General features: G+C 45.8%; 1 protein-coding gene across 1 annotated transcript in view; it reads right to left on the bottom strand.

Moving 5' to 3' along the window:
- Nucleotides 1-574: 574 nt before the first annotated feature.
- LOC130476541 (kell blood group glycoprotein homolog) overlaps nt 575-22,721 on the bottom strand; it is a 65,806-nt gene continuing 43,659 nt past the window's right edge. The window contains exons 11-19 of the mRNA XM_056848486.1: nt 22,116-22,226; nt 21,437-21,535; nt 19,066-19,143; nt 14,242-14,345; nt 10,398-10,508; nt 8,965-9,032; nt 6,318-6,484; nt 1,169-1,264; nt 575-757 (exon numbers count right to left, since the gene is read on the bottom strand). Of these exons, the coding sequence (XP_056704464.1) occupies nt 581-757; nt 1,169-1,264; nt 6,318-6,484; nt 8,965-9,032; nt 10,398-10,508; nt 14,242-14,345; nt 19,066-19,143; nt 21,437-21,535; nt 22,116-22,226 (1,011 nt within the window). The 3' untranslated portion in view covers nt 575-580. The remainder of the gene's footprint in view (nt 758-1,168; nt 1,265-6,317; nt 6,485-8,964; nt 9,033-10,397; nt 10,509-14,241; nt 14,346-19,065; nt 19,144-21,436; nt 21,536-22,115; nt 22,227-22,721) is intronic.

Genomic DNA, 22,721 nt, shown 5'->3' with positions numbered 1-22,721 from the left:
TTGCCATTGCCTTCCCCAGTCGTCTACACTTTACCCCCAGCAAGCTGGGTACTCGTTTTACCGACCTTGGAAGGACGGAAGGCTGAGTCAACCTTGAGCTGGCTACCCGAAACCAACTTCCGCCGGGATCGAACTCAGGTCGTGAGCAGAGCTTTTGACTGCAGTGCAGCAGCTTACCACTCTGCACCATGGGGCTCCTAGGATGCTTAGAGCAGTCGGAAAAATCTCTGGTGGTCATTCTGGTCTTTTGTGGGACAGAGCCACAAAACAGAGAGTCACAGAAGACTGGTCCACCAATCCTCAGTTCTCAAGAAGGAGTCTTTCCTAAGGCAGGTGAAGAGATAAAAAACGTGATAGAGCATTTCTACAGTGCAGACTCCTCTCAGTATTCTGTTCCCTCTGGGCGAATGGAGAAGGACGTTCTTCCACTTTGGCTTGCCAGGGGGAAGTAGCAGAGGAAGAAAAGGCGGCTCTCCAGGGAAGCTAGGACCCCAGCTGCAGGCAGGGCTAACGTCACCCAAGTGATGGGATCCCACAGTCCGTTCTCCGCCTCTTGATCCCATGCGCTCTTCAGGTTGTTTTACCAGATGCGACACTTAAGGACGGGATTCATTGGCGACTTACTCGGACAGTGGAAGTGCCTGGAGAAATCCTGGCTGTTGCTTAAAGAGCCAAGGACGCGGAGCGGCGGGGGGCTATGTGGGTCACTGCGTAAGAAGCTCTGCAGTCCCTCGAGACTCTCGTGCCCACACATTGCCTGCAGGGAAGATAAGCCTGTAAGGGCCAGACAAATCGTATTGGGCGAGCCATTCCCCACCCCCACCCCAGTCCTTCAAAGTAGGGTTGCCAGTAGGGTTGACAGGAACTTTGCCACCGGCAGGAGGTTTTGGGAACGAAGCCTGAGGAGGACGGGGTTTGGGGAAGGGAGGGACTTCAGTGCCATAGAGTCCAATTGACAAAGTGGTCATTTTCTCCACGGGAACTGATCTTTTATAAGATCAGTTGTAATAGCAGGAGATCTCCAGCTAGTACCTGGAGGTTGGCAACCCCACTTCCTAGAAAACATCAAGGAAGGCCGCATGGAAGGCCTCGTGGGACCGATTCATCCAAATGCCAGCCAGAGCTAATGGGGGCAACCAGAAAAGAAAACCATCAAAGGGTGCCTTACGTGGGCAAAGCTGATGAAGAAGAGTTGATGGTGTGAGACCCCAGGCCAAGGTAAGTCCTTCACCCATCTGTGCTTGGCCAACCAGTTCTTATAGGCCTGCCAGCAAGAGAGAGATAAACATTAACATTAGTTTAGTTAAGAGAAATAAACAATATAAACTTATTTATCTTTTTTTTAAAAAAATGTTAACATATGGTGAATATATAGTCATGGCAAGATTTATTATGTAACTGCAAAAGTATTAACATCTTAGTAAAGTAATGAGTCAACATAAATTAAGAGTTCTTATTATTCAGATGCAGGAATAGTTTATAATGGTCGGCAGTAGAAGAGCAATATTCAAGTCCGGTAATACAAATACTAAGAGCCCCGTGGCGCAGAGTGGTAAGCTGCAGTACTGCAGTCCAAGCTCTGCTCATGACCTGAGTTTGATCCTGACGGAAGTCGGTTTTAGGTAGCTGGCTCAAGGTTGACTCAGCCTTCCATCCTTCCGAGGCCGGTCAAATGAGTACCCAGCTTGCTGGGGGTAAAGGGGAGATGACTGGGGAAGGCACTGGCAAACCACCCCGCAAACAAAGTCTGCCTTGGAAACGTCGGGATGTGACATCACCCCATGGGTCAGGAATGACCCGGTGCTTGCACAGGGGACCTTTGCCTTTACCTTAATACAAAGACCAACAAGATATCCAGGATATAAGCTTTCGAGAGTCAAAAGCTCCCTTCGCCAGATGCACAGAGGTTTATATTTATATTTATATATTTATATGACTGTGTGGCGTGGGAGGAAGGGGCTGTGGCTCAGTAGTAGAGCCTCGGCATGGCATGCAGGAGGTCCCGGGTTCAATCCCCGGCATCTCCAGTTAAAGGGACCAGGTAAGTAGGTGATGTGAAAAGACCACTACCTGAGGCCCTGTAGAGCCACTACCGGTCTGAGTAGACACTACTGACTTCGATGGACCAAGGGGATTCAGTAGGGGAAGGGCCATAGCTCAGTGGCAGAGCATCTGCTTGGCTTGCAGAAGGTCCCAAGGTTCAATCCCCAGCATCTCCAGTTAAAGGGACTAGGCAAGTAGGCGATGTGAAAGATCTCAGCCTGAGACCCTGGAGAGCCTTGGGGAGGGGCTGTGTCTCAGGGATAGAGCATCTGCTTGGCAGGCAGAAGGTCCCAGGTTCAATCCCCGGCATCTCCAGATAAAAGGACTAGGCAAGTAGGTGATGTGAAAGACCCCTGCCTGAAACCCTGGAGAGCCTTGGGGAGGGGCTGTGTCTCAGGGGCAGAGCATCTGCTTGGCAGGCAGAAGGACCCAGGTTCAATCCCCGGCATCTCCAGATAAAAGGACTAGGCAAGTAGGTGATGTGAAAGACCTCCACCTGAGACCCTGGAGAGCCATGGGGAGGGGCTGTGGCTCAGGGGTAGAACATCTGCTTGGCATGCAGAAAGTAGGGCTGTTGATTCGTTCGGCCCGAACCGAAAAACAGCTGAAATTCCCCTGATTCAGCGTTTTTTAGTTCGGGACGAACCGAACTCAAAAATGGCGGGAAACCGGGGGAGCCGAATTCAGCGAGTTTGGGAGTTCACGAATAAATCCGGCAAATTCGGGGCGTCAGTAAGCAGCATTCTCCTCCCCCGGCCAATCGGTAGCCAAGCTGGGTCTTCTTCGGGCCAATCAGTCAGGATTGAGTACTGGAGGAATCAGCTGCTGTGCTGCCGGGCCGGGGAGAGAGAGAGAGAGTGAGAGAAATCCTTGTGTGTGTATGGGGGGGTGCTTGTGCACATTCGCTCCTTTCCATGACTGCAGGGGGCGCATTTTGGGGGTACAGACCCCAAACTTTCAGTGGAGCTTCAGACAAGCCTTCTTAAGAGACCCCCGAAGTTTTGTAAACATTGGGTCAGGGGGTCCCGAGATATGGGCTCCCCCCTTTTCTCTTTCCGTGGCTGCAGGGGGCGCATTTTTGGGGGTACAGACCCCAAACTTTCAGCAGAGCTTTATACGAGCCTTCTTAAGAGACCCCCCCCCCAATTTTTGTAGACTTTGGGTCAGGGGGTCCCAAGATATGGGCTCCACCCCTTTTCCCTCCCCCCTTTTCCATTTCCGTGGCTGCAGGGGGCGCTTTTTTGGGGGTGCAGCCCCCAAACCTTCAGGATATCTTCAGACGAGCCTTCTTGAGACCCCCCAAGTTTTGTAAAGATGGGTTCAGTGGGGGCAGAAATATCGGCTCCCCCTTTTCTCTTTCCATGGCTGCAGGGGGCACATTTTTGGGGGTACAGACCCTAAACTTTCAGTGGAGCTTCAGACAAGCCTTCTTAAGAGACCCCCCAAGTTTTGTAAACATTGGGTCAGGGCCCCCCGAGATATGGGCTTTCCCCTTTTCCCTATTGGAATGAATGGCTCACCCGATCCTGTATGCATCTCCAGAACAAAATGTCCCGTGCTTAAATGGAATCGTCTTGGATTACCCAGTCCTCCTCCCAGCCCCTCCTGATGGAACAGAAGACAGCCACAGTAAGACCCCTTTGGGGGCTTTAATCTATACTTTTTCTCCTGTGTGTGTGTGTGTGTGAGGGGAAAGCAGAGTCTGTGTGTGTGTGGGGAGGGAGCAGTTTCTGTGGGTGGGGGGGAATTCAAAGGGGGCTTTCGCCCATTCTGCCTGGGGTGTGTGTGCCCCCTCGAGTCTCTCTCTCCCTGGTTTGAGGGGGGGCTTCAGTGTGTCCTCAGGTTTTCCCTCATTCATAAGATCGGTTAGGTCTATTTTGATGCTTGCTCAAAACTGGTTTTCAAATGGTGACTTAAAGAATGCATTTTCCTGGTCCCGAGTCCCATGCAAAAGGGGAAATTCCACCCCCTCCTGCTCCTTATGCACAGCTAGCTGTCTCTATCCCTTTCCATGCTTTGCACAGTTACAAAGGTGTTGCTTTGCAGGGTTGTGTTGCTTTGCAGTTGTGTTGCTTTGCAGTTGTGTTGCTTTGCAAACTTCTCAGCTGTTTGTCGGGGCTGGGAGCTTTGTGCGTGGGTGGCAAGCTCTGCTCAGAGATGCACATTAAGGGTGGGGGGACCCCTTTCGGGGCCCATATCTCAGCCCCCCTGACCCAATCTTTACAAAACTTGGGGGGTCTGGCAAGAAGGGTCCTTTGAAGCTCCGCTGAAATTTGGGACCTCTACCCCCAAAAATGCCCCCCCAGAGCCGCGGAAAGGCGCGGTTGTGTTTTTAATGGCTTTATTCAGCCGAATTTTTTCCCCGAACTTTGAATTCCCACCGAATTGCACGGACCCGAAGTGGGGGAGTTCGGACTTCGGCATATCCTGAATCTATACGGGCCGAATTCAGCCGAATCCGAACTATACCGAATTTTTTTTAATTCAACAGCCCTAGCAGAAAGTCCCAGGTTCAATCCCCGGCATTTCCAGTTAAAGGGACTAGGCAAGTAAGTGATGTGAAAGACCCCTGCCTGAAACCCTGGAGATCCGCCGCCGGTCTGAGTAGACAATACTGACTTGGATGGACCAAGGGTTTGATTCAGTATAAGGCAGATTCATATGTGTTCATGTGTATATTAATCAACCGTTGAGCATTAACCTAAAACATGCAGATTTAAACAATTGTTATTGTAGCTGGCATATCAGAGGCAACTTCGGCCCAAGCAAACTATAGCTTTTCATTCATCAGATCTTAAGGGTTGTTTTTTTGTTTCAATGAAGAAGAAATTTTCTCATGGAGAAAAAAGACAGGGAGATTATGACTCAGTCTTTCAACTCTCTCTGTATGTATATAGAACTGGTTCCAATTCAATTAACATCTGCATTCACAAGATAGTACTGAGTAGCCAAGATTACAAACATAAACAGAATTACACTTTTCTAAACCTCGTGATTTCAGTAAGCTTAAAAGGGTGTAGCTCTGTTTAGGATGCCACTGTTGATCTTATGCATGTTTATTCAGAAGTAAGCTGAACGTGCAACCCAATCCTACGCAGGGCCGCTGCTCCCAACAAACAGTAGTTTGGACTGCAGCAGAAGAGCAGAACAGTAAATGATCTCATTCTTTTCACGGCCTTTTGTCTTTTAGGGCATGCAGCCACGGCGGCTGCGATTTAACAAGGCCTGATCTCAAGCTTTTTCCACTGCGTGATTTTCCCACGGAAAATTGCCAGCCCCCCTGGAGCTTTTACTCCCAGTGGGGAAAGGGGTACTTCAGTCTTCGCTTCAGCATAGGTTCAGCTAGGTTGCCAACCTTCAGGTGGGGCCTGGAGACCTCCTGGCTTTATGACTGATCTCCAGATGACAGGGATCAGTTTTCCTGGAGGAAATGGCTGCTTTGGAGGGTGGACTCTGTGGAATTTTACCCAGCACAGGAGGAGGAGGAGGAGGAGGAGAAGGAGGAAGAGAAGGAGAAGGAGAAGGAGAAGGAGAAGGAGAAGGACAAGGACAAGGACAAGGACAAGAGTTGGTTTTTATGTGCCAACTTTCTCCACCACTTAAGGAAGAATCAAACCGGCTTACAACCACCTTCCCCTCTCCACAACAGACACCCTGTGTGGTAGGTGGGGCTGAGAGAGCACTAAGAGATCTGTGGCTAGCCCAGGGTCACCCAGCTGGCTTCATGTGTAGGAGCAGGGAATCAAACCCAGTTCTGCAGATTAAAGCCCGCAGCTCATGTGGAGGGAGTGGGGAATCAAACCCAGTTCTCGGGATCAGAGTCCACCGCTCCAAACCACCGCTCTTAACCACTGCAGGAATAAATCGGATGAAATATGGGGAGGGGATGCAAACACAGCTAAATAGGAAATGGTAGGAACTTGTGGGAAACAGAGGCTAGGGCCATTTATGCATGGCTGTTTCCGGGCGATCACCCCACCGGCTACTTCGGGGATTTGCTTGCATTTTCCGACCACCAGAGGTAGCCTTGCTCTCCCTGCACATTTCCCCTGCATTTTCTGGATGCTGGCTAAACACAAATCCAGAAAACGCAGACAAAACATGCAGAGAAGGCGTGGGGAGAGTGAGGTCAAATGCAAGCGTAATCAAAGCAAAGCCCCAAAATAGTCAGCGAGGAAACAGCCATGCATAAAGGGCCCCGGTGCGGCTGCAAGACAGGCTCGAAGGGGGTCTGCAGCGGAGGACGGGCTCAGACGCCGATCAGATTTGGATACCTGGTAAGCGATAGCAAGTCCTCCGGTGTCCGCTGCGTTCTCCAGAAGGGTGAAGGAGCCGTTGATGCGCTGGCCCTTCAGGGAGTACCTCTCGTACTGTCTCACGAGACAGTCTGTGCCTTCGGCCAGGGCTTGCTTGTCACAGTCTGAACAGGTCTCGGGCCACACTAGGGAGGGAACATGGAAAGGCAGGAAGGTGAGCATCAAAGGGAGAGTTCACTGTCCCTGGAGATATTAGTTCCCTGGAGAAAATAGCCGCTTTGGAACTCTAATGCATTGAAGTCCCTCCCCTACCCAAACCCCACCTCCTCAAGCTCCACCCCCAAAATCTCCAGGTATTTCCTAACCCAGAGCTGGCAACCCTACAATGCAGGGATGCTAAACAAGTTATAAAGAAACATTTTGTGAATACACAAAAGCGCTATATACATATCGACTAGGTTTATTATTGTAAAATACCAGCAGGAGACCTGTAAGGACTTGAGGATATCTCATTTCCCCCGGTATCCACTCCCCCACTATTTCCTCTTTCCTTTTCCCTAGAGCTACCCTATATCACTTCCAGGTTTTTACTGGAGCCTTGTCAGCCCTCGTGGGCAATAAGCCTCCCGGGGGCGACCAGCACATCCATCACGGGACACAGCAAGGGAGGGGGGATGGGACTTTCCAGGCTGTTTAGGCCTTCATGCCCACCCATGCTCTCCCCCGTGGCTTTGCTTTACAGAGACCAAGGCTTGGAAGGCTCAGCAATATTGTTTTGGTTGCCTAGCAACCTCCACGATGCCAACGGAGGGCTCATTCGGCATCCTTTTCTTTAATTTTTTTTAAATTTTTCTTCATTTAATATATCCATAAAAACAATATAATAATAATAATAAATTAGAAATACTATTTGTCTTTCTCTCTAACAGTCAAATGACTTCCCCCTCTCCCTCTTCCGTCTAAAATTAAATTGTATAATCTTTTGCTCACGGAACTAATCCCTATATTATTTTAATTAATCTATTCTTGTCGTATCCAACATTATAGAATCAATGCCTAATATAAAAATTAATACAAAGTATGAATAAGGGATTAGATCAATGAGTATCCTTTAAATGGTCCCGTTAAAAAATAATTTTCACAGTACGTTCTCCAAGCCTCCCATTCCCCCCAAAATTGTTCATTATCATTCTGATTTATCAAAGCTGTAAGCTTCGCCATCTCGGTCAATTCCAGCTTCTTTTTTATCCAGTCTTTTTTGTCTGGTATCTCAACTGTCTTCCATTTAGCTGCATATATCAATCGAGCAGCCGTGGTGGTATAAATCAAAAAAATTCTATGAGTGAAAATGGTGTTTGGCATCCTTTTCTTAAAGCTGTAAACTGTGTTTCAATTTTTAAGGACTTTTAAAAAAAAAGGTTTCAGGTTCTCCTGCAAACTTGGGACTTCCACTGGCTTGTATCATCACAGAGATTTATAGCAACAGCTCACGTGGGGGGTGAGAATGCTCCCCCTTCCGCACCTAGGTTTGCCATTTGCCTGCTCACACTGGGCAAACCCCTAACCTTGGCCCCATTCCTCCAGACTCAAGAAATTAAGGAGCAGGAGGGGGGGGAATGACCAGAAATGGCCTCCGTAGTGATGCTCTGGGAATTTCCCCATGTCTCTGTGGTCTTTACTGAAGAGATTCAGAGAAATTTCTAGAGTGTCACCATAAGTGCCATTTCCACCACCCCAAATTCCCACCACCCTAAAAATCTCCCAGGATTTGCCAAGGCAGTTCTGACAACCTTTGCCCCGCTAGGTGAACCACTGCCGGCGGTTTGCGTTTTACACTCTGAGGTTGAAACTAATTCTCACCGAAGTGTTTTGTGTACTGAAACCCCAGTTGGGGCTTCTCTCCTGCAAAGCAGCACCAGATGGACAGCACTTTACAGCAGAGAAGCAACTGGCGAAAGAAAACTGTCCATCCCTCACCAGGGTACCAAATCCACATAAGTACAATGACTGCAAGAGATACATCTTGTTCTTTATTGCTAATGGAATACATTTTAGTAGAAGAAGAAGAGTTGGTTTTTATATGCCGACTTTCTCTACCACTGAAGGAAAAATCAAACCGGCTTACAATCACCTTCCCTTCCCCTCCCCACAACAGACACCCTGTGATGTAGAAGAAGACGAGTTGGTTTTTATATGCCACTTTCTCTACCACTTAAGGGAGACTCAAACCGGCTTACAATCGCCTTCCCTTCCCCTCCCCATAACAGACAGACACCCTGTGGGGTAGGTGGGGAGGAGAGAGCTCTAAGAGAGATAAGACTAGCCCAAGGTCACCCAGCTGGCTTCATGTGTAGGAGTGGGGAAACCAACCTGGCTCCCCAGATTAGAGCCCGCCACTCGTGTGGAGGAGCGGGGAATCAAACCCAGTTCACCGGATTAGAGTCCACCGCTCCAAACCACCGCTCTTAACCACTACACACCACACTGGCCAAAGGGACTCTGCTTAGAACAAAATGAGTATTATGAACAGGGAAAAATCCGTATTACTAGCGCACTATTTTTGAACTGTGCACCATTGCAAACAACAGATAGTCCTGGCCTTAGAGGGAAAAGATCCCGCGTTAGAAATCCCAACAAGTTACCCGCAAGGCTTTGCAGTACACACCGTAATCATAGAAGCAGTGTAGCAGCTCATGTGCCATGAAGAATCCCATTGTGCCGAAGTTCACAGCACTGAAAAACACACAACACAAGAGTTTAGCGGTTCCTAGGACCTGCAGATTTGGGATTAGTGATGGCTGAGCGTCTCCTGCCTCGGTTCATAATTGGTCGAGCGTGCGGTCCCAACTTTAGGCTCCAACTGCGTGGTACATGGAGTACTGTGTTTCCTCCCGCCATGATTTTTGAAAACGAAAATCCACCCAGGCAGGCTATAAGTAATCAAAGGAGGGAAGGAGAGACAGCTGGAGAAGGGGTGGTTGACCTTTTCTCCGCTGGTCATTTTTCAGCCCAGAGTATCCTGTCCAAAATGCTTTTCTCGATTGCTGGAAGGGGGTCACCATCACTTTCCCCCTGCAGGTAAAAAAGCAGGTTGGATAGGACGTTTTAAAAAACAATAATAGAACAAATGGTTAAGCAAACTCTCCAGTTGCTCTTCCTCTGCCCCAGCTGGGGAACATTTGGTTTTAAAGAAACACAGAAGAAGAAGAAGAAGAAGAAGAAGAAGAAGAAGAAGAAGAAGAAGAAGAAGAAGAAGAAGAAGAAGAAGAAGAAGAAGAAGAAGAAGAAGAAGAAGAAGAAGAAGAAGAAATCATAGAATTGTAAGATGTTGTTTGAGGCTTCACATTTGTCTTTGGGGAGAGGAAGAGAGCCTTGGATTTTCCATTTCTGAACTACCTGTAATGAATTGCACAGTGGTTCCCAAACTGTGCTCCACGGAGCACTTGGTGCTCCCTGAAACATTTCCTAGTGCTCTGCGAAGAGATTGGAAAGAAAAATACTACTGTAACTCGGTTTAATATATAGGTGCGAGGTGAAAATTAGTGCTTCGTGCCCAATTTCTCTCCTGAAAAGTGCTCCATGACTCAAAATGTTTGGGAACCGCTGAATTACAGCATTGCTATTGCTGATAACTTTGAGGAAGACCTACAAAAGCATTCTGAGAGCCATGTGAACACATGAACACATAGGAAGGTGCCTTGTAGTGAATTAGATCCTTGGTCCATCAAGGTCAGTATTGTCTACTCAGACTGGCAGCAGCTCTCAGCTACAGGTCTTTCATACTACTTATCACTCTTTTAACTGGAGATGCCAGGGATTGAACCTAGGACCTTCAGCATGCCAAGCAAATGCTCTACCACTGAGCTGTGGTTTATTGCCCTATGGAATGTTCCATATTTTAGCTAAGGCTGGAGCAAGTGGGTGGTTTTGTCAGAAAGCTGAAAGTGGCATCCCCAGAGGTATCATTGCTTACAACGTGCATGCCCATTTTTTCCTCCATTAGACTCTCTAGCCCAACAGTTAGGATGGTATTTTGTAATCTGTTTGCAGTATTGCGTAGGGAATAAGTGTACCGTCAGCCTTAGCTCCCTTGCTTACCTGGGATATTCAGGATGGAAGAAAGGGGGGCGGAACATTCCCGCAGGGAAGACGACAGCATGGCGTCTCAGTGAGTAGTACGAATGTGTAGACCACGGGACCACTTCCCAACTGGAATGAAAATTTTGTTTTTTAAAACATGATGGCAAAGGAAGGAATTCTCCGGGCCAACATTTTTGTCCTATCTTTCCCTCCTCTCCACCTATTCAATGGGTCTGATCTTTGTGGTAACCCTAAAGACTTGTTCACAAATGCAGGTTTGTCATTTATAAATGAACGATCAAGAGATGAGTTGCATGAGCGAATAAGCCAGGACCACCGAACTAACGCCACACAGAGAGCTTGCACAGGAACACATGAAGCTGCCTTACTGAATCAGACCCTTGGTCTATCAAAGTCAGTATTGTCTACTCAGACTGGCAGCAGCTCTCCAGGGTCTCAGGCAGAGGTCTTTCACATCACCTACTTGCCTGGTCCCTTGAACTGGAGATGCCAGGGATTGAACCTGGGACCTTCTGCATGCCAAGCAGATGCTCTACCACTGAGCCACAGCCTATCACAGGAGGTTGCTACAAATGTAAAGATTCCCTATTCATCTCCCAGTCATCTTGGAGTTATCAGGTGATCTAGTTAGGGCTGCCAAATCCAGTGTGGGAAATTCCTGGAAACTTGAGGGCAAGAATCTGGGGAGGATGCAGTTTGGGGAGGGGAAGGAATTCAGCCAGGACATAATGCAACAGAGTCCATTCTCCGAAGCTGCCATTTCCTCGAGGGGAACTGATCTCTGTAGTCCAGATGTTACCCTAAATAGGCGATCTCTACTTTAGTTGGGGGGAATTGGCTTGAGATAGAGAGCGAGAGGGGGTAAATCTGGTTGAAGGCAGCAATGGTATCCATCCCCTTCCTTTCCCCCCTCCCTTTCCCCCCATTCCATTTCCTTGTGGTTTTCTCTCTGCCATCCATCTCCTTCCCCCCCCCCCAAGGTATGACATTAAACTGAACGGTTGGGTTATAGCCGCCGTAGTAACATCTCTCCTGGTAAGGAAATAATAGATATGGCGCTGTTTATAGAAAATATATTAAATTCTGTGTTGTTTAAAATGTTTTAAAAATTGCTTTTTATATGTAAACCAGTGATATTAGCCGTCCTGAGCCTGGTTTCGCCTGGGGAGGGCAGGGTATAAATATAATTTCTATTCTATTCTATTTTAACTGGGATTGATAACCTATGTATGCCAAGATAGTCCGGGGTTAAAACTCTCAAATGAGCAGGCAGTTGTACAGTTAAAATTGGTTTTATTAAAGAATAAAAATAGTAAAACAAGAAATACATTTTAAGCAACGAACACACACACACAAAGTATAAGAGATCTGGCTAAGAGAAAAGGGAGGAAGCTGGATAGGGTTTCAGGGATGGGTGATAGTTACCAGTCTTGAAGGGATGTCCAGGGAAAGCAGCACTGAAGAGGAGTCTCAAAGGTGGCTTACAATCACCTTCCCTTCCCCTCCCCACAACAGACACCTTGCGAGGTAGGTGAGGCTGAGAGTTTGGATAGAGCTGTGACTAGCCCAAGGTCACCTAGCTGGCTTCATGTGAAGGAGTGGGGAAACCAACCCGGTTCACCAGATTAGCGTCTGCTGCTCATGTGGAGGAGTGGGGAATCAAACCCGGTGCTCCAGATTAGAGCCCACCACTTTTAAACACTACACCACGCTGGCTGCCGTTTTTCTATTTTGATTTACAAACATTGTTCAAACTGCTCTTTGCCCCAAGTTGTTTATATATATATATCTATCTATTTATTAAAATTTACAATAATACAACGTTAAAAAAAAACAACCTTCTTAACAAACAAACATCTACCAGTACTTATAAAACCTATAAAACATATAACTTTCTAAATAATCACTCTCTTTATGGGGGTTACCACACTTGTATTCCCAGCGATGTATTAAGAGTTTGAAAAAGTTATAAAAAACATCGCTTTAAAAGGGTCTTTGGATACCATGGCTTATAAATGGTTGGAAGACATCTTCACAGCTAAAGGGTCCAAACAAAGTGCAAACAGTATTTTTTATAACGTTTTCAAACTCTTAATACATCACTGGGAATGCATAGAAAGTGTGAACAGTAATTTTTTATAACGTTTTCAAACTCTTAATACATCGCTGGGAATACAAGTGCGGTAACCCCCTATGCCCCAAGTTTGATACAGTTTTCCATGCTGATCTCCTCTCCACTCCTCTCTAGAGAGGTTACTGGCCTGTATCCTCCCATTCCACACAGAAAAAATTGAAGATGGACTTAAGTTGAACTTAAGTCGGAGGATGCTCCTTATGTTGAAGGAAGGGTTCGAACTTTTTTGAGCGGAGCAGTGAGGATACAGACCACCAATGTCTACTAGTGCGTATGTTCATAGCTCTGCAGTGCCTACGGTTCAGACGAACGGTCGTTTCTTTAAGACATCTCTAGAACAGCATCTTAGCGACTGTCCCTTACTGGTGGCTGATTCAGTATTAAATGTCTTTTTCCTTGCCCAAAATATGTCACAGCCAGGGAGAGATTTCTTGCATACTCGGCTACCTCAGATGTTCCCAAACGAAGGCTGTTTCTTCAGAGGCTTTAGCAAAAGTTGCACAGTTGATGTGCCCAAATTTAGTTTTGCTGTTATTTTTATTTCTCAAATTCTTTTGCTGCCTGGCCTATGGGCTCCTAAACCTCAATAAAGTTAAAAGAGAGAAAAATAACCTCCGATAAGCTGAAGCTCAGAAAAGCAAATATATTATCCTTGAGGGTGGTATCATATGCATTGGACAAAATCACGTAGTTGCTTTGGTATACGGTGTGTGGGGGATACGCAAACTGAAAACTGCAGCAAATTCTGCCTGTGCCAGTTGTAAAATTAACTCCAGCCACTCTCTCAAGCTAAACTGAAAGGCGTATGGAACATACAGCAGGGCAGAATGACCCATAATATGGGGGGAAACTTGCTTATCCCTGGCATCCGTTAGCAGAACTGGGGAAATAAACTAGTTCCACACATGCAAAGTTGCCTTATATAGATAGGGTTGCCAGCTCCGGGATGGGAAATACCTGGAGATTTTGGGGGTGGGGCCTGAGGAGGACAGGGTTTGGAGAGGGGAGGGACTTCAATGCCATAAAGTTGAATTGCAAATGCATTTCTCCAGGGGATCTGATCTCTATTGCCTGGATATCAGTTGTAATAGCAGGAGATCTCCAGCCACCACCTGGAGGTTGGCAACCCTATATATAGAGCTCATATCAAGAAGCATTTACTGACCATTGGTCTTTCAGTAGCAGACAGTCCTTCAGGTTGTATTACTTACAGGCAGAGAGCAGCCCGGCAGAAGAAAGGGGGAAAGCAAGAGGAAGTTTCATCAAGCCCTGAACAATAGGAAGCATAAAATACAGTTTCCCCCCCTCCCTTATAGCTGGGCTGTATATGCTCTGCGTGCCAGCGTGGTGTAGTGGTTAAGAGCGGTGGTTTGGAGAGGTGGACTCTAATCTGGAGAACCAGGTTTGATTCCCCGCTCCTCCACATGAAGCCAGCTGGGTGACCTTGGGCTAGTCACAGCTCTCTTAGAGCGCTCTCAGCCCCACCTACCTCACAAGGTGTCTGTTGTGGGGAGAGGGAGGGAAGGTGATTGTAAGACGGTTTGATTCTTCCTTAAGTGGTAGAGAAAGTCAGCATATAAAAACCAACTCTTCTTCTTAGTGTATGCAATTAATGAAGCAGTTAACACACCGTTCCCTCTCCAACAGCATGAACCGCGTTCTGCCGTACAACAACCCAGTCTCCTTTGCGCTCTAAGCAAAACGTACTTATCCTGCAGATGGGGAAGGATGAGTCTCTGCGAGAACCTCTTCCTCAGAAATGTCAGGCAAACGACCACATTGTGGAAAAAGTTGTCTTCCAGTATTTCCACCTGAAGAAAGAAGCAAACAGTGAGTTTAGGATTGGAGCAATGGACCAGAAGACTGAGAAGAAGAAGAATCCTATTATTGACAGCCTGGCTCATGTCTTGCAAACTGAAGGCCTAAAATGTAAACTCCACTTCTACCCCATGATGCTTCAGTAACGTTCGGCACCAGGAGATCATGTAAGAGACTCCAAGGATGAGGGAGTCATATCCGGGATTCAACTTTTATCGGGGTGGCATGGGATGGAGCTACAAGGGTGGTGCAGACATCCCCCTCTCCCCATATTCAAAGAATTGTCCCTCAGTGGTCATTTATGCCTGGGAGTTTTACCTGAGGTTCGTTGCTGGCTCGACCCACACCGTCCTGTTGGGAATCTATGCACCAGCAGTCTCCAAGCTCAAATCAAGTCCCCGCCCCTTTAAACGCTGCTTTGTAATTGGTTTACTTCACAGTGCTTACTGTGAGAGAAACCCCCCCTCAAAACCCAACTGCTGCATAAAAAGGCATTTTAAGAAAAAAACAAAAAACGGAGCAATCTGAAAGGGGGAGGGGAAAAATCCAAGCCTCGGTTTTAAAAAGCCTTTCTTTTGCTCAGAAAGAGCTCCCAGGAAACAGGAAGCATTTGAATCCCTGCCTCTTTACACACTGCTTTGTAATTGGCTGTGAGTAGGGTTGCCAACTGCCAGGTAGTGAAGGAAAAATCAGACACCTCTGTATAATTACCAAAGGATGAGAAATTCAGTACAGGAATCCAGCCATAAATGATGCCAAATATATTCTGGCTAAATCTTTACAGTATGTGGTAATATAACCACCAACACCATATATTGCCAACAACAAGTGTATTTTTGATTCTTGTAGGTTATCCGGGCTGTGTAACCGTGGTCTTGGAATTTTCTTTCCTGACGTTTCGCCAGCAACTGTGGCAGGCATCTTCAGAGTAGTAACACTGAAGGACAGTGTCTCTCAGTGTCAAGGGTGTAGGAAGAGTAATATATAGTCAGAAAGGGGTTGGGTTTGAGCTGAGTATTGTCCTGCAAAAGTATTGTCCTGTAAGTATCAAGATAATGTGCTAATGAGGGTATGGTATGTTAATATGGAACCATTGTATCCTGAAGTGATCTGTTAATGTGTGTGATCCAAAGCTAATCTGTATGGCTATTGTTGAATGTTGTCTTTGTCTGGAGGTTTTTCAGGGCAGGAAGCCAAGCCTTATTCATTCTTAAACTCTCCTCTTTTCTGTTAAAGTTGTGCTGATGTTTATGAATTTCAATGGCTTCTCTGTGCAATCTGACAAAATAGTTGGTAGAATTGTCCAGTCTTTCAGTGTCTTGGAATAAGACCCTGTGTCCTGTTTGTGTCAGTCCATGTTCAGCCACTGCTGATTTCTCAGGTTGGCCAAGTCTGCAGTATCTTTCATGTTCTTTTATCCTTGTTTGTATGCTGCGTTTTGTGGTCCCGATGTAAACTTCTCCACAGCTGCAAGGTATACGATATACTCCTGCAGAGGTGAGGGGGTCTCTTTTGTCTTTTGCTGATCGTAGCATTTGTTGTATTTTCTTGGTGGGTTTAAACACTGTTTGTAGGTTATGTTTTTTCAAAAGTTTCTCCATCCTATCAGTGACTCCTTTAATAAATGGCAAGAATACCTTTCCTATGGGAGACTGTTTTTCTTGAGTTTTCTGATTTTTGTTTGGTTTAATGGCCCTTCTGATTTCATTCTTGGAGTAGCCGTTTGCTAGCAGTGCGTGATTTAGATGATTAGTTTCTTCCTTGAGAAACTGTGGTTCACAGATCCGTCTTGCACGGTCCATTAATGTTTTGATTATTCCTTTTTTTTGTCGGGGGTGGTGGTTGGAGTTTTTGTGTAAGTAGCGATCTGTGTGAGTTGGTTTCCGGTAGACCTTGTGACCTAACTGAAGGTTTGATTTACGGATGACAAGGGTATTAAGAAATGGGAGTTTACCCTCAATTCCCTTTTCCATGGTAAACTGAATGTTTGGATGGATATTATTAAGATGGTTTAGAAAGTCCATTAATTTTTCTTCACCATGGCTCCAAATGGTAAATGTATCATCTACGAACCTGAACCAGACTGTAGGTTTGTAAGGTGCTGATTCTAATGCTGTCTTTTCAAAATATTCCATGTAAAAGTTTGCTATTACTGGACTGAGTGGACTTCCCATAGCTACTCCATCAATCTGTTCATAAAATTCTTGATCCCATAGGAAATAACTTGTTGTCAAACAATGGTGAAATAAGGCTGTTATATCTTCTGGAAAAATCTGGTTAATCAATGAGATTGTGTCTTTTACTGGAACCTTGGTAAAGAGGGATACAACATCAAAACTGATTAATATATCCTTTGGATTGAGTCTTAACGGACTGATTTTGTTGATGAAGTGAGTTGGGAAGTCCACTCAGTCCAGTAATAGCAAACTTTTACATGGAATATTTTGAAAAGACAGCATTAGAATCAGCACCTTACAAACCTACAGTCTGGTTCAGGTTCGTAGATGATACATTTACCATTTGGAGCCATGGTGAAGAAAAATTAATGGACTTTCTAAACCATCTTAATAATATCCATCCAAACATTCAGTTTACCATGGAAAAGGAAATTGAGGGTAAACTCCCATTTCTTGATACCCTTGTCATCCGTAAATCAAACCTTCAGTTAGGTCACAAGGTCTACCGGAAACCAACTCACACAGATTGCTACTTACACAAAAACTCCAACCACCACCCCCGACAGAAAAGAGGAATAATCAAAACATTAATGGACCGTGCAAGATGGATCTGTGAACCACAGTTTCTCAAGGAAGAAACTAATCATCTAAATCACGCACTGCTAGCAAACGGCTACTCCAAGAATGAAATCAGAAGGGCCATTAAACCAAACAAAAATCAGAAAACTCAAGAAAAACAGTCTCCCATAGGAAAGGTATTCTTGCCATTTATTAAAGGAGTCACTGATAGGATGGAGAAACTTTTGAAAAAACATAACCTACAAACAGTGTTTAAACCCACCAAGAAAATACAACAAATGCTACGATCAGCAAAAGACAAAAGAGACCCCCTCACCTCTGCAGGAGTATATCGTATACCTTGCAGCTGTGGAGAAGTTTACATCGGGACCACAAAACGCAGCATACAAACAAGGATAAAAGAACATGAAAGATACTGCAGACTTGGCCAACCTGAGAAATCAGCAGTGGCTGAACATGGACTGACACAAACAGGACACAGGGTCTTATTCCAAGACACTGAAAGACTGGACAATTCTACCAACTATTTTGTCAGATTGCACAGAGAAGCCATTGAAATTCATAAACATCAGCACAACTTTAACAGAAAAGAGGAGAGTTTAAGAATGAATAAGGCTTGGCTTCCTGCCCTGAAAAACCTCCAGACAAAGACAACATTCAACAATAGCCATACAGATTAGCTTTGGATCACACACATTAACAGATCACTTCAGGATACAATGGTTCCATATTAACATACCATACCCTCATTAGCACATTATCTTGACACTTACAGGACAATACTTTTGCAGGACAATACTCAGCTCAAACCCAACCCCTTTCTGACTATATATTACTCTTCCTACACCCTTGACACTGAGAGACACTGTCCTTCAGTGTTACTACTCTGAAGATGCCTGCCACAGTTGCTGGCGAAACGTCAGGAAAGAAAATTCCAAGACCACGGTTACACAGCCTGGATAACCTACAAGAACCAATGAACTCTGACCGTAAAAGCCTTCAACAATATATTAAGTGTATTTTTTCTTATTAACAGGATGTTTCAACAGGTAAGTACACAATTAATTCCTTTAACTAGTAAGTATTGAAGCAAAGTTCATTAAAAAATGTCCTTTTAAGGTGTATTTCTTTCTTTGCAGCACAGCAGGCTATTGAAGGAGAAAAAGTTCACTAGAAAATGTCCTGTTAAGGTGTATCTCTTTCTTTGCAGCACAGCCTTAACAGGACATTTTCTAGTGAACTTTTTCTCCTTCAATAGCCTGCTGTGCTGCAAAGAAAGAAATACACCTTAAAAGGACATTTTTTAGTGAACTTTGCTTCAATACTTACTAGTTAAAGGAATTAATTGTGTACTTACCTGTTGAAACATCCTGTTAATAAGAAAAAATACACTTGTTGTTGGCAATATATGGTGTTGGTGGTTATATTACCACATACTGTAAAGATTTAGCCAGAATATATTTGGCATCATTTATGGCTGGATTCCTGTACTGAACTGCCAGGTAGTAGCAGGAGATCTCCTGCTAATTGAACTGATCTCCAGCCGATAGAAATCAGATCACCTGGAGAAAAGTGGCCGCTTTGGCAATTGAACTCTATGGCATTGAAGCCCCTCCCCCCAAACCCCGCCCTCCTCAGGCTCCACCCCAAAAATCCCCCGCTGGTGGCAAAGAGGGACCTGGCAACCCTAGCTGTGAGAGAAACCAAGCTTGTCTTATGCATGGAGATTTCACACGGGCTTTGCTCAGGGAAGATGGAAAAGTTGGGTTAGAGGAACGGGAAGACCCGGACAGTGCAAGGGCTGGCAGTGAGGTCATTTCTAATGGACGGAAAACTCATGCTCAACTCCAAGGAACAACCGAGTCAGACGGGCGAGTGTGAGTCCAATTACCCATGCAGAAATGACCAGTGGAGGACAGAAGAATACCATCATATGGCAAGTGTTTCATCAACTCACCTCTTGGTACTCACGATCCATTTCCTCTGTTTGGTGGATGCTCTCCGGGTAGCCCATCTCCACCCGGACCCCATACACCTAAAAATGTAGGGGGAAATCCCCCCCAACAAATAACTTAGATGATTGATGGATAAGATGTATCAGCACTACCCCATAAAAATCCATATACATGGGTATCACTCAGCATAGCTCAATATTGCATATTTTTCCCCACAAAGTGGTTAATGCAAGCTCTCTTGTATGTAGAGACTGACAGGGATTCTGAGGCTTGAGCCAGGAACCCCCATCATCGGAGATCCTGCAGGCTCCAAACTAGGGACAGAGCTTGCCCTTAAGTGATCAAAAATCATTAGTCAGTCCTTGAGCATTTAGAAAGGATGGATCTGATCACTAAGAGCCAGCATGGGTTTCTCAAGAATAAGTCATGTCAGACTAATCTTATCTCCTTTTTTGAGAAAGTTACTACCTTGATGGATCAGGGGAATGCTGTAGACATAGTTTATCTAGATTTCAGTAAGGCTTTTGATAAGGTTCCACATAGTATTCTAGTTGACAAATTGGGAAAATGTGGTTTAGATCCTATTATTGTTAGATGGATCTGCAACTGGTTGACAGATCGTACCCAAAGAGTGCTAGTTAATGGTTCCTCGTCCACTTGGAGAGAAGTGACTAGTGGAGTTCCTCAGGGATCTGTGCTGGGCCCTGTGTTGTTCAACATCTTTATAAATGATTTGGATGAAGGAATAGAGGGGATGCTTATTAAATTTGCAGATGATACTAAATTGGGTGGGGTAGCAAATACGGTAGAAGACAGAGCCAAGATGCATGATGATCTTGACAGGATGGAGAAATGGGCTAGAACTAATAAAATGCACTTCAACAAAGACAAATGTAAAGTTCTGCATTTAGGTAGGAAAAATCAAATGCATAATTATAGGATGGGGGAGACTTGTTTGAGCAGTAGTGTGAAAAGGATCTTGGGGTCTTAGTAGACCAAACATGAGTCAGCAGTGAACATGAGTCAGCAGTGTGATGCTGTAACTAAAAAGGCAAACACAGTCTTCAGCTGCATCAACAGAAGTATAGTGTCCAGATTATGCGAAGTGATGGTATTGCTTTACTCTGCTCTGGTTAGACCTCAACTAGAGTACTGTGTTCAGTTTTGGGCACCACAATTTAAGAAAGATGTAGACAAGCTGGAACGTGTCCAGAGAAGGGCAACAAAGATGGTGAGGGGTCTGGAGACCAAGTCCTAGGAGGAAAGGTTGAAGGAGCTGGGTATGTTTAGCCTGAAGAGGAGAAGACTGAGAGGGGATATGATAACCATGTTCAAGTACTTGAAGGGCTGTCATATAGAGGAGGGTGCCGAGTTGTTTTCGGTTGCTCAAGAAGGTCGGACCAGAACCAACGGGTTGAAATTAAATCAAAAGAGTTTCCATCTAGACATTAGGAAGAGGTTAGATGGCCATCTGTCAGCAATGCTGATTCTGTGACCTTAGGCAGATGATGAGAGGGAGGGCATCTTGGCCATCTTCTGGTCACTAGGGGTGTGGAGGGGGGAGGTAGTTGTGAATTTCCTGCATTGTTCAGGGGGTTGGACTTGATGGCCCTGGTGGTCCCTTCCAACTCTATGATTCTATGATTCTATGGTCAGTAAACAATTGCCTTCTCACTACCAGAGAGGGTTGCCAGCCTACAGGTGGTGGCCGAAGATCTCCCGCCATTACAACAGATCTCCAGGCGACAGAGATCAGTCCTCCTGGAGAAAATGGCCGCTTTGGCCACTGGACAATATGGCATGAAGCCCCTCCCCTCCCCAAACCCCACCCTCCTCAGGCCCCACCTCCAAAATCCTACTCCAGACTTTATGAATACTTTTTAACTATGAGATATTGATTATTGTATTTATGGCTGTAATATTACATCCCCTCATTTAAGAGGGATACATACACAGGGATTAGTTTTCCTTGTGGCTGGAAATCTAAAACAGAGGAAGAAGGGTTGCAGTTCTATATTTTAAATGCTACTTCGCAATAACAATGCACACTTTAAGGGCCAAAACGCACGGTCGCTTTAGCCTCCTTTATTCCCTGTTTCAGCCAGGATTCAGTCAGGATCGAACGCATGCGTTTCGCTGAACATGCATTCGATCCTGGCTGAATCCTGGTTGAAACAGGGAAAAAAGGAGGCGAAAGCGACCATGCATTTTTGCCCAGTTATAAAGAACAGCTGCTTTGAAGGGTGGGCTAGATGGCCTTAAACCCCAGTGAGATCCCTCCTCTTCCCAAACTGTGCCCTCCCTGGGCTCCACCCTTAAAATCTGTAGGAAGTTTCCCAACCCAAAGTTGGCAACCTTATATACAATACATACTTTCTCCTTGGCCTCTTGGCGAGACTGGGCATCCATCCACTCCATTTGATCCAGTCGGCTGTGGATGGAATCTCGGATCTCGAAGAACATCTGCTCAGCCTGGAAAGGGAAAAGAAAGAGATCCCCAACATTAATGAATCAGCCTTTCTTGCTGAGGCTCAAGGTAGAAGCTTTAAGGAGAGGGACCGTGGCTCAGTGGAAGAGCCTCTGCTTGGCATGCAGAAGGTCCCAGGTTCAATCCCCGGCATCTCCAGTTCAAGAGACTAGGCAAATAGGTGATGTGAAAGACCCCTGCCTGAGACCCTGGAGAGCCGCTGCCGGTCTGAATAGACAATACTGACTTTGATGGACCAAAGGGTCTGATTCAGCAGAAGGCAGCTTCATGCGTTCACGTGTTCAGAGTTGTCCACGCTCATGTGGAGGAGTGGGGAATCAAACGTGGTTCTCCAGATTAGAGTCTGCCGCTCTTAACCACTACACCACGCTGGCTCTCATGAAAAGCAGTTTTGGCTTGTGAGGCAGAAAGTTTGGTAAAAACATAATTTTATGAACAAGTCTAAAACACAGGCATTGGTGTAAGACGTGGCCTTGTGATACATCATATGTTGCAGGATATTAGTTAAGGATGATAGAGAGAGAGGGGGAAGTGAAGTTGTGTCTAGCATCATTGAATACCTACGAGATCCTTGGCCTTCTGGGGGAAAATCTCTCGCACGATCATCTCTCCAAGTAGAGGGCCAAAGAATGTACTGGTCTCACTCAGGCATTTCCTCCAACGATCCCTTCTAACCTGGGAAGGGAGAAAGGAAAAGTCACACTAGGCACAATTCACAGGCAAGTTCGCCTGAAGAAGTACCAAATACCAATCGATTGACTGACTGAATTTATTCATTACCCGAAGAAGAAGACGAAGACTTGGTTTTTATATGCCAACTTTCTCTCCCACTTATGGAAGAATCAAACTGGTTTACAATCTCCTTCCCTTCCCCTCCCCACAACAGTCACCCTGGGAGGTAGGTGGGGCTGAGAGAGTGTGACTAGCCCAAGGTCACCCAGCTGGCTTCATGTGGAGGAGTGAAGAAACCAGCCCGGTTCACCAGATTAGAGTCCGCCACTCATGTGGTGGAGTGGGGAATCAAATCCAGTTCACCAGATTAGCCTCCACCGCTCATGTGGAGGAGAGGGGGTTAAAACCCAGTTCTCCAGATCAGAGTCCACCACTCCAAACCACCGCTCTTAACTACTACACCATGCTGGCTCTCTAAATAAACAAACAAACAAACAA

Source organism: Euleptes europaea, chromosome 4 (assembly GCF_029931775.1).
Source record: "Euleptes europaea isolate rEulEur1 chromosome 4, rEulEur1.hap1, whole genome shotgun sequence".
In the NCBI taxonomy this organism is placed as follows: Eukaryota; Metazoa; Chordata; class Lepidosauria; order Squamata; family Sphaerodactylidae; genus Euleptes; species Euleptes europaea.
Note: the sequence above shows the minus strand (reverse complement) of the source record. Positions and strands in the feature narration are given on the sequence as shown.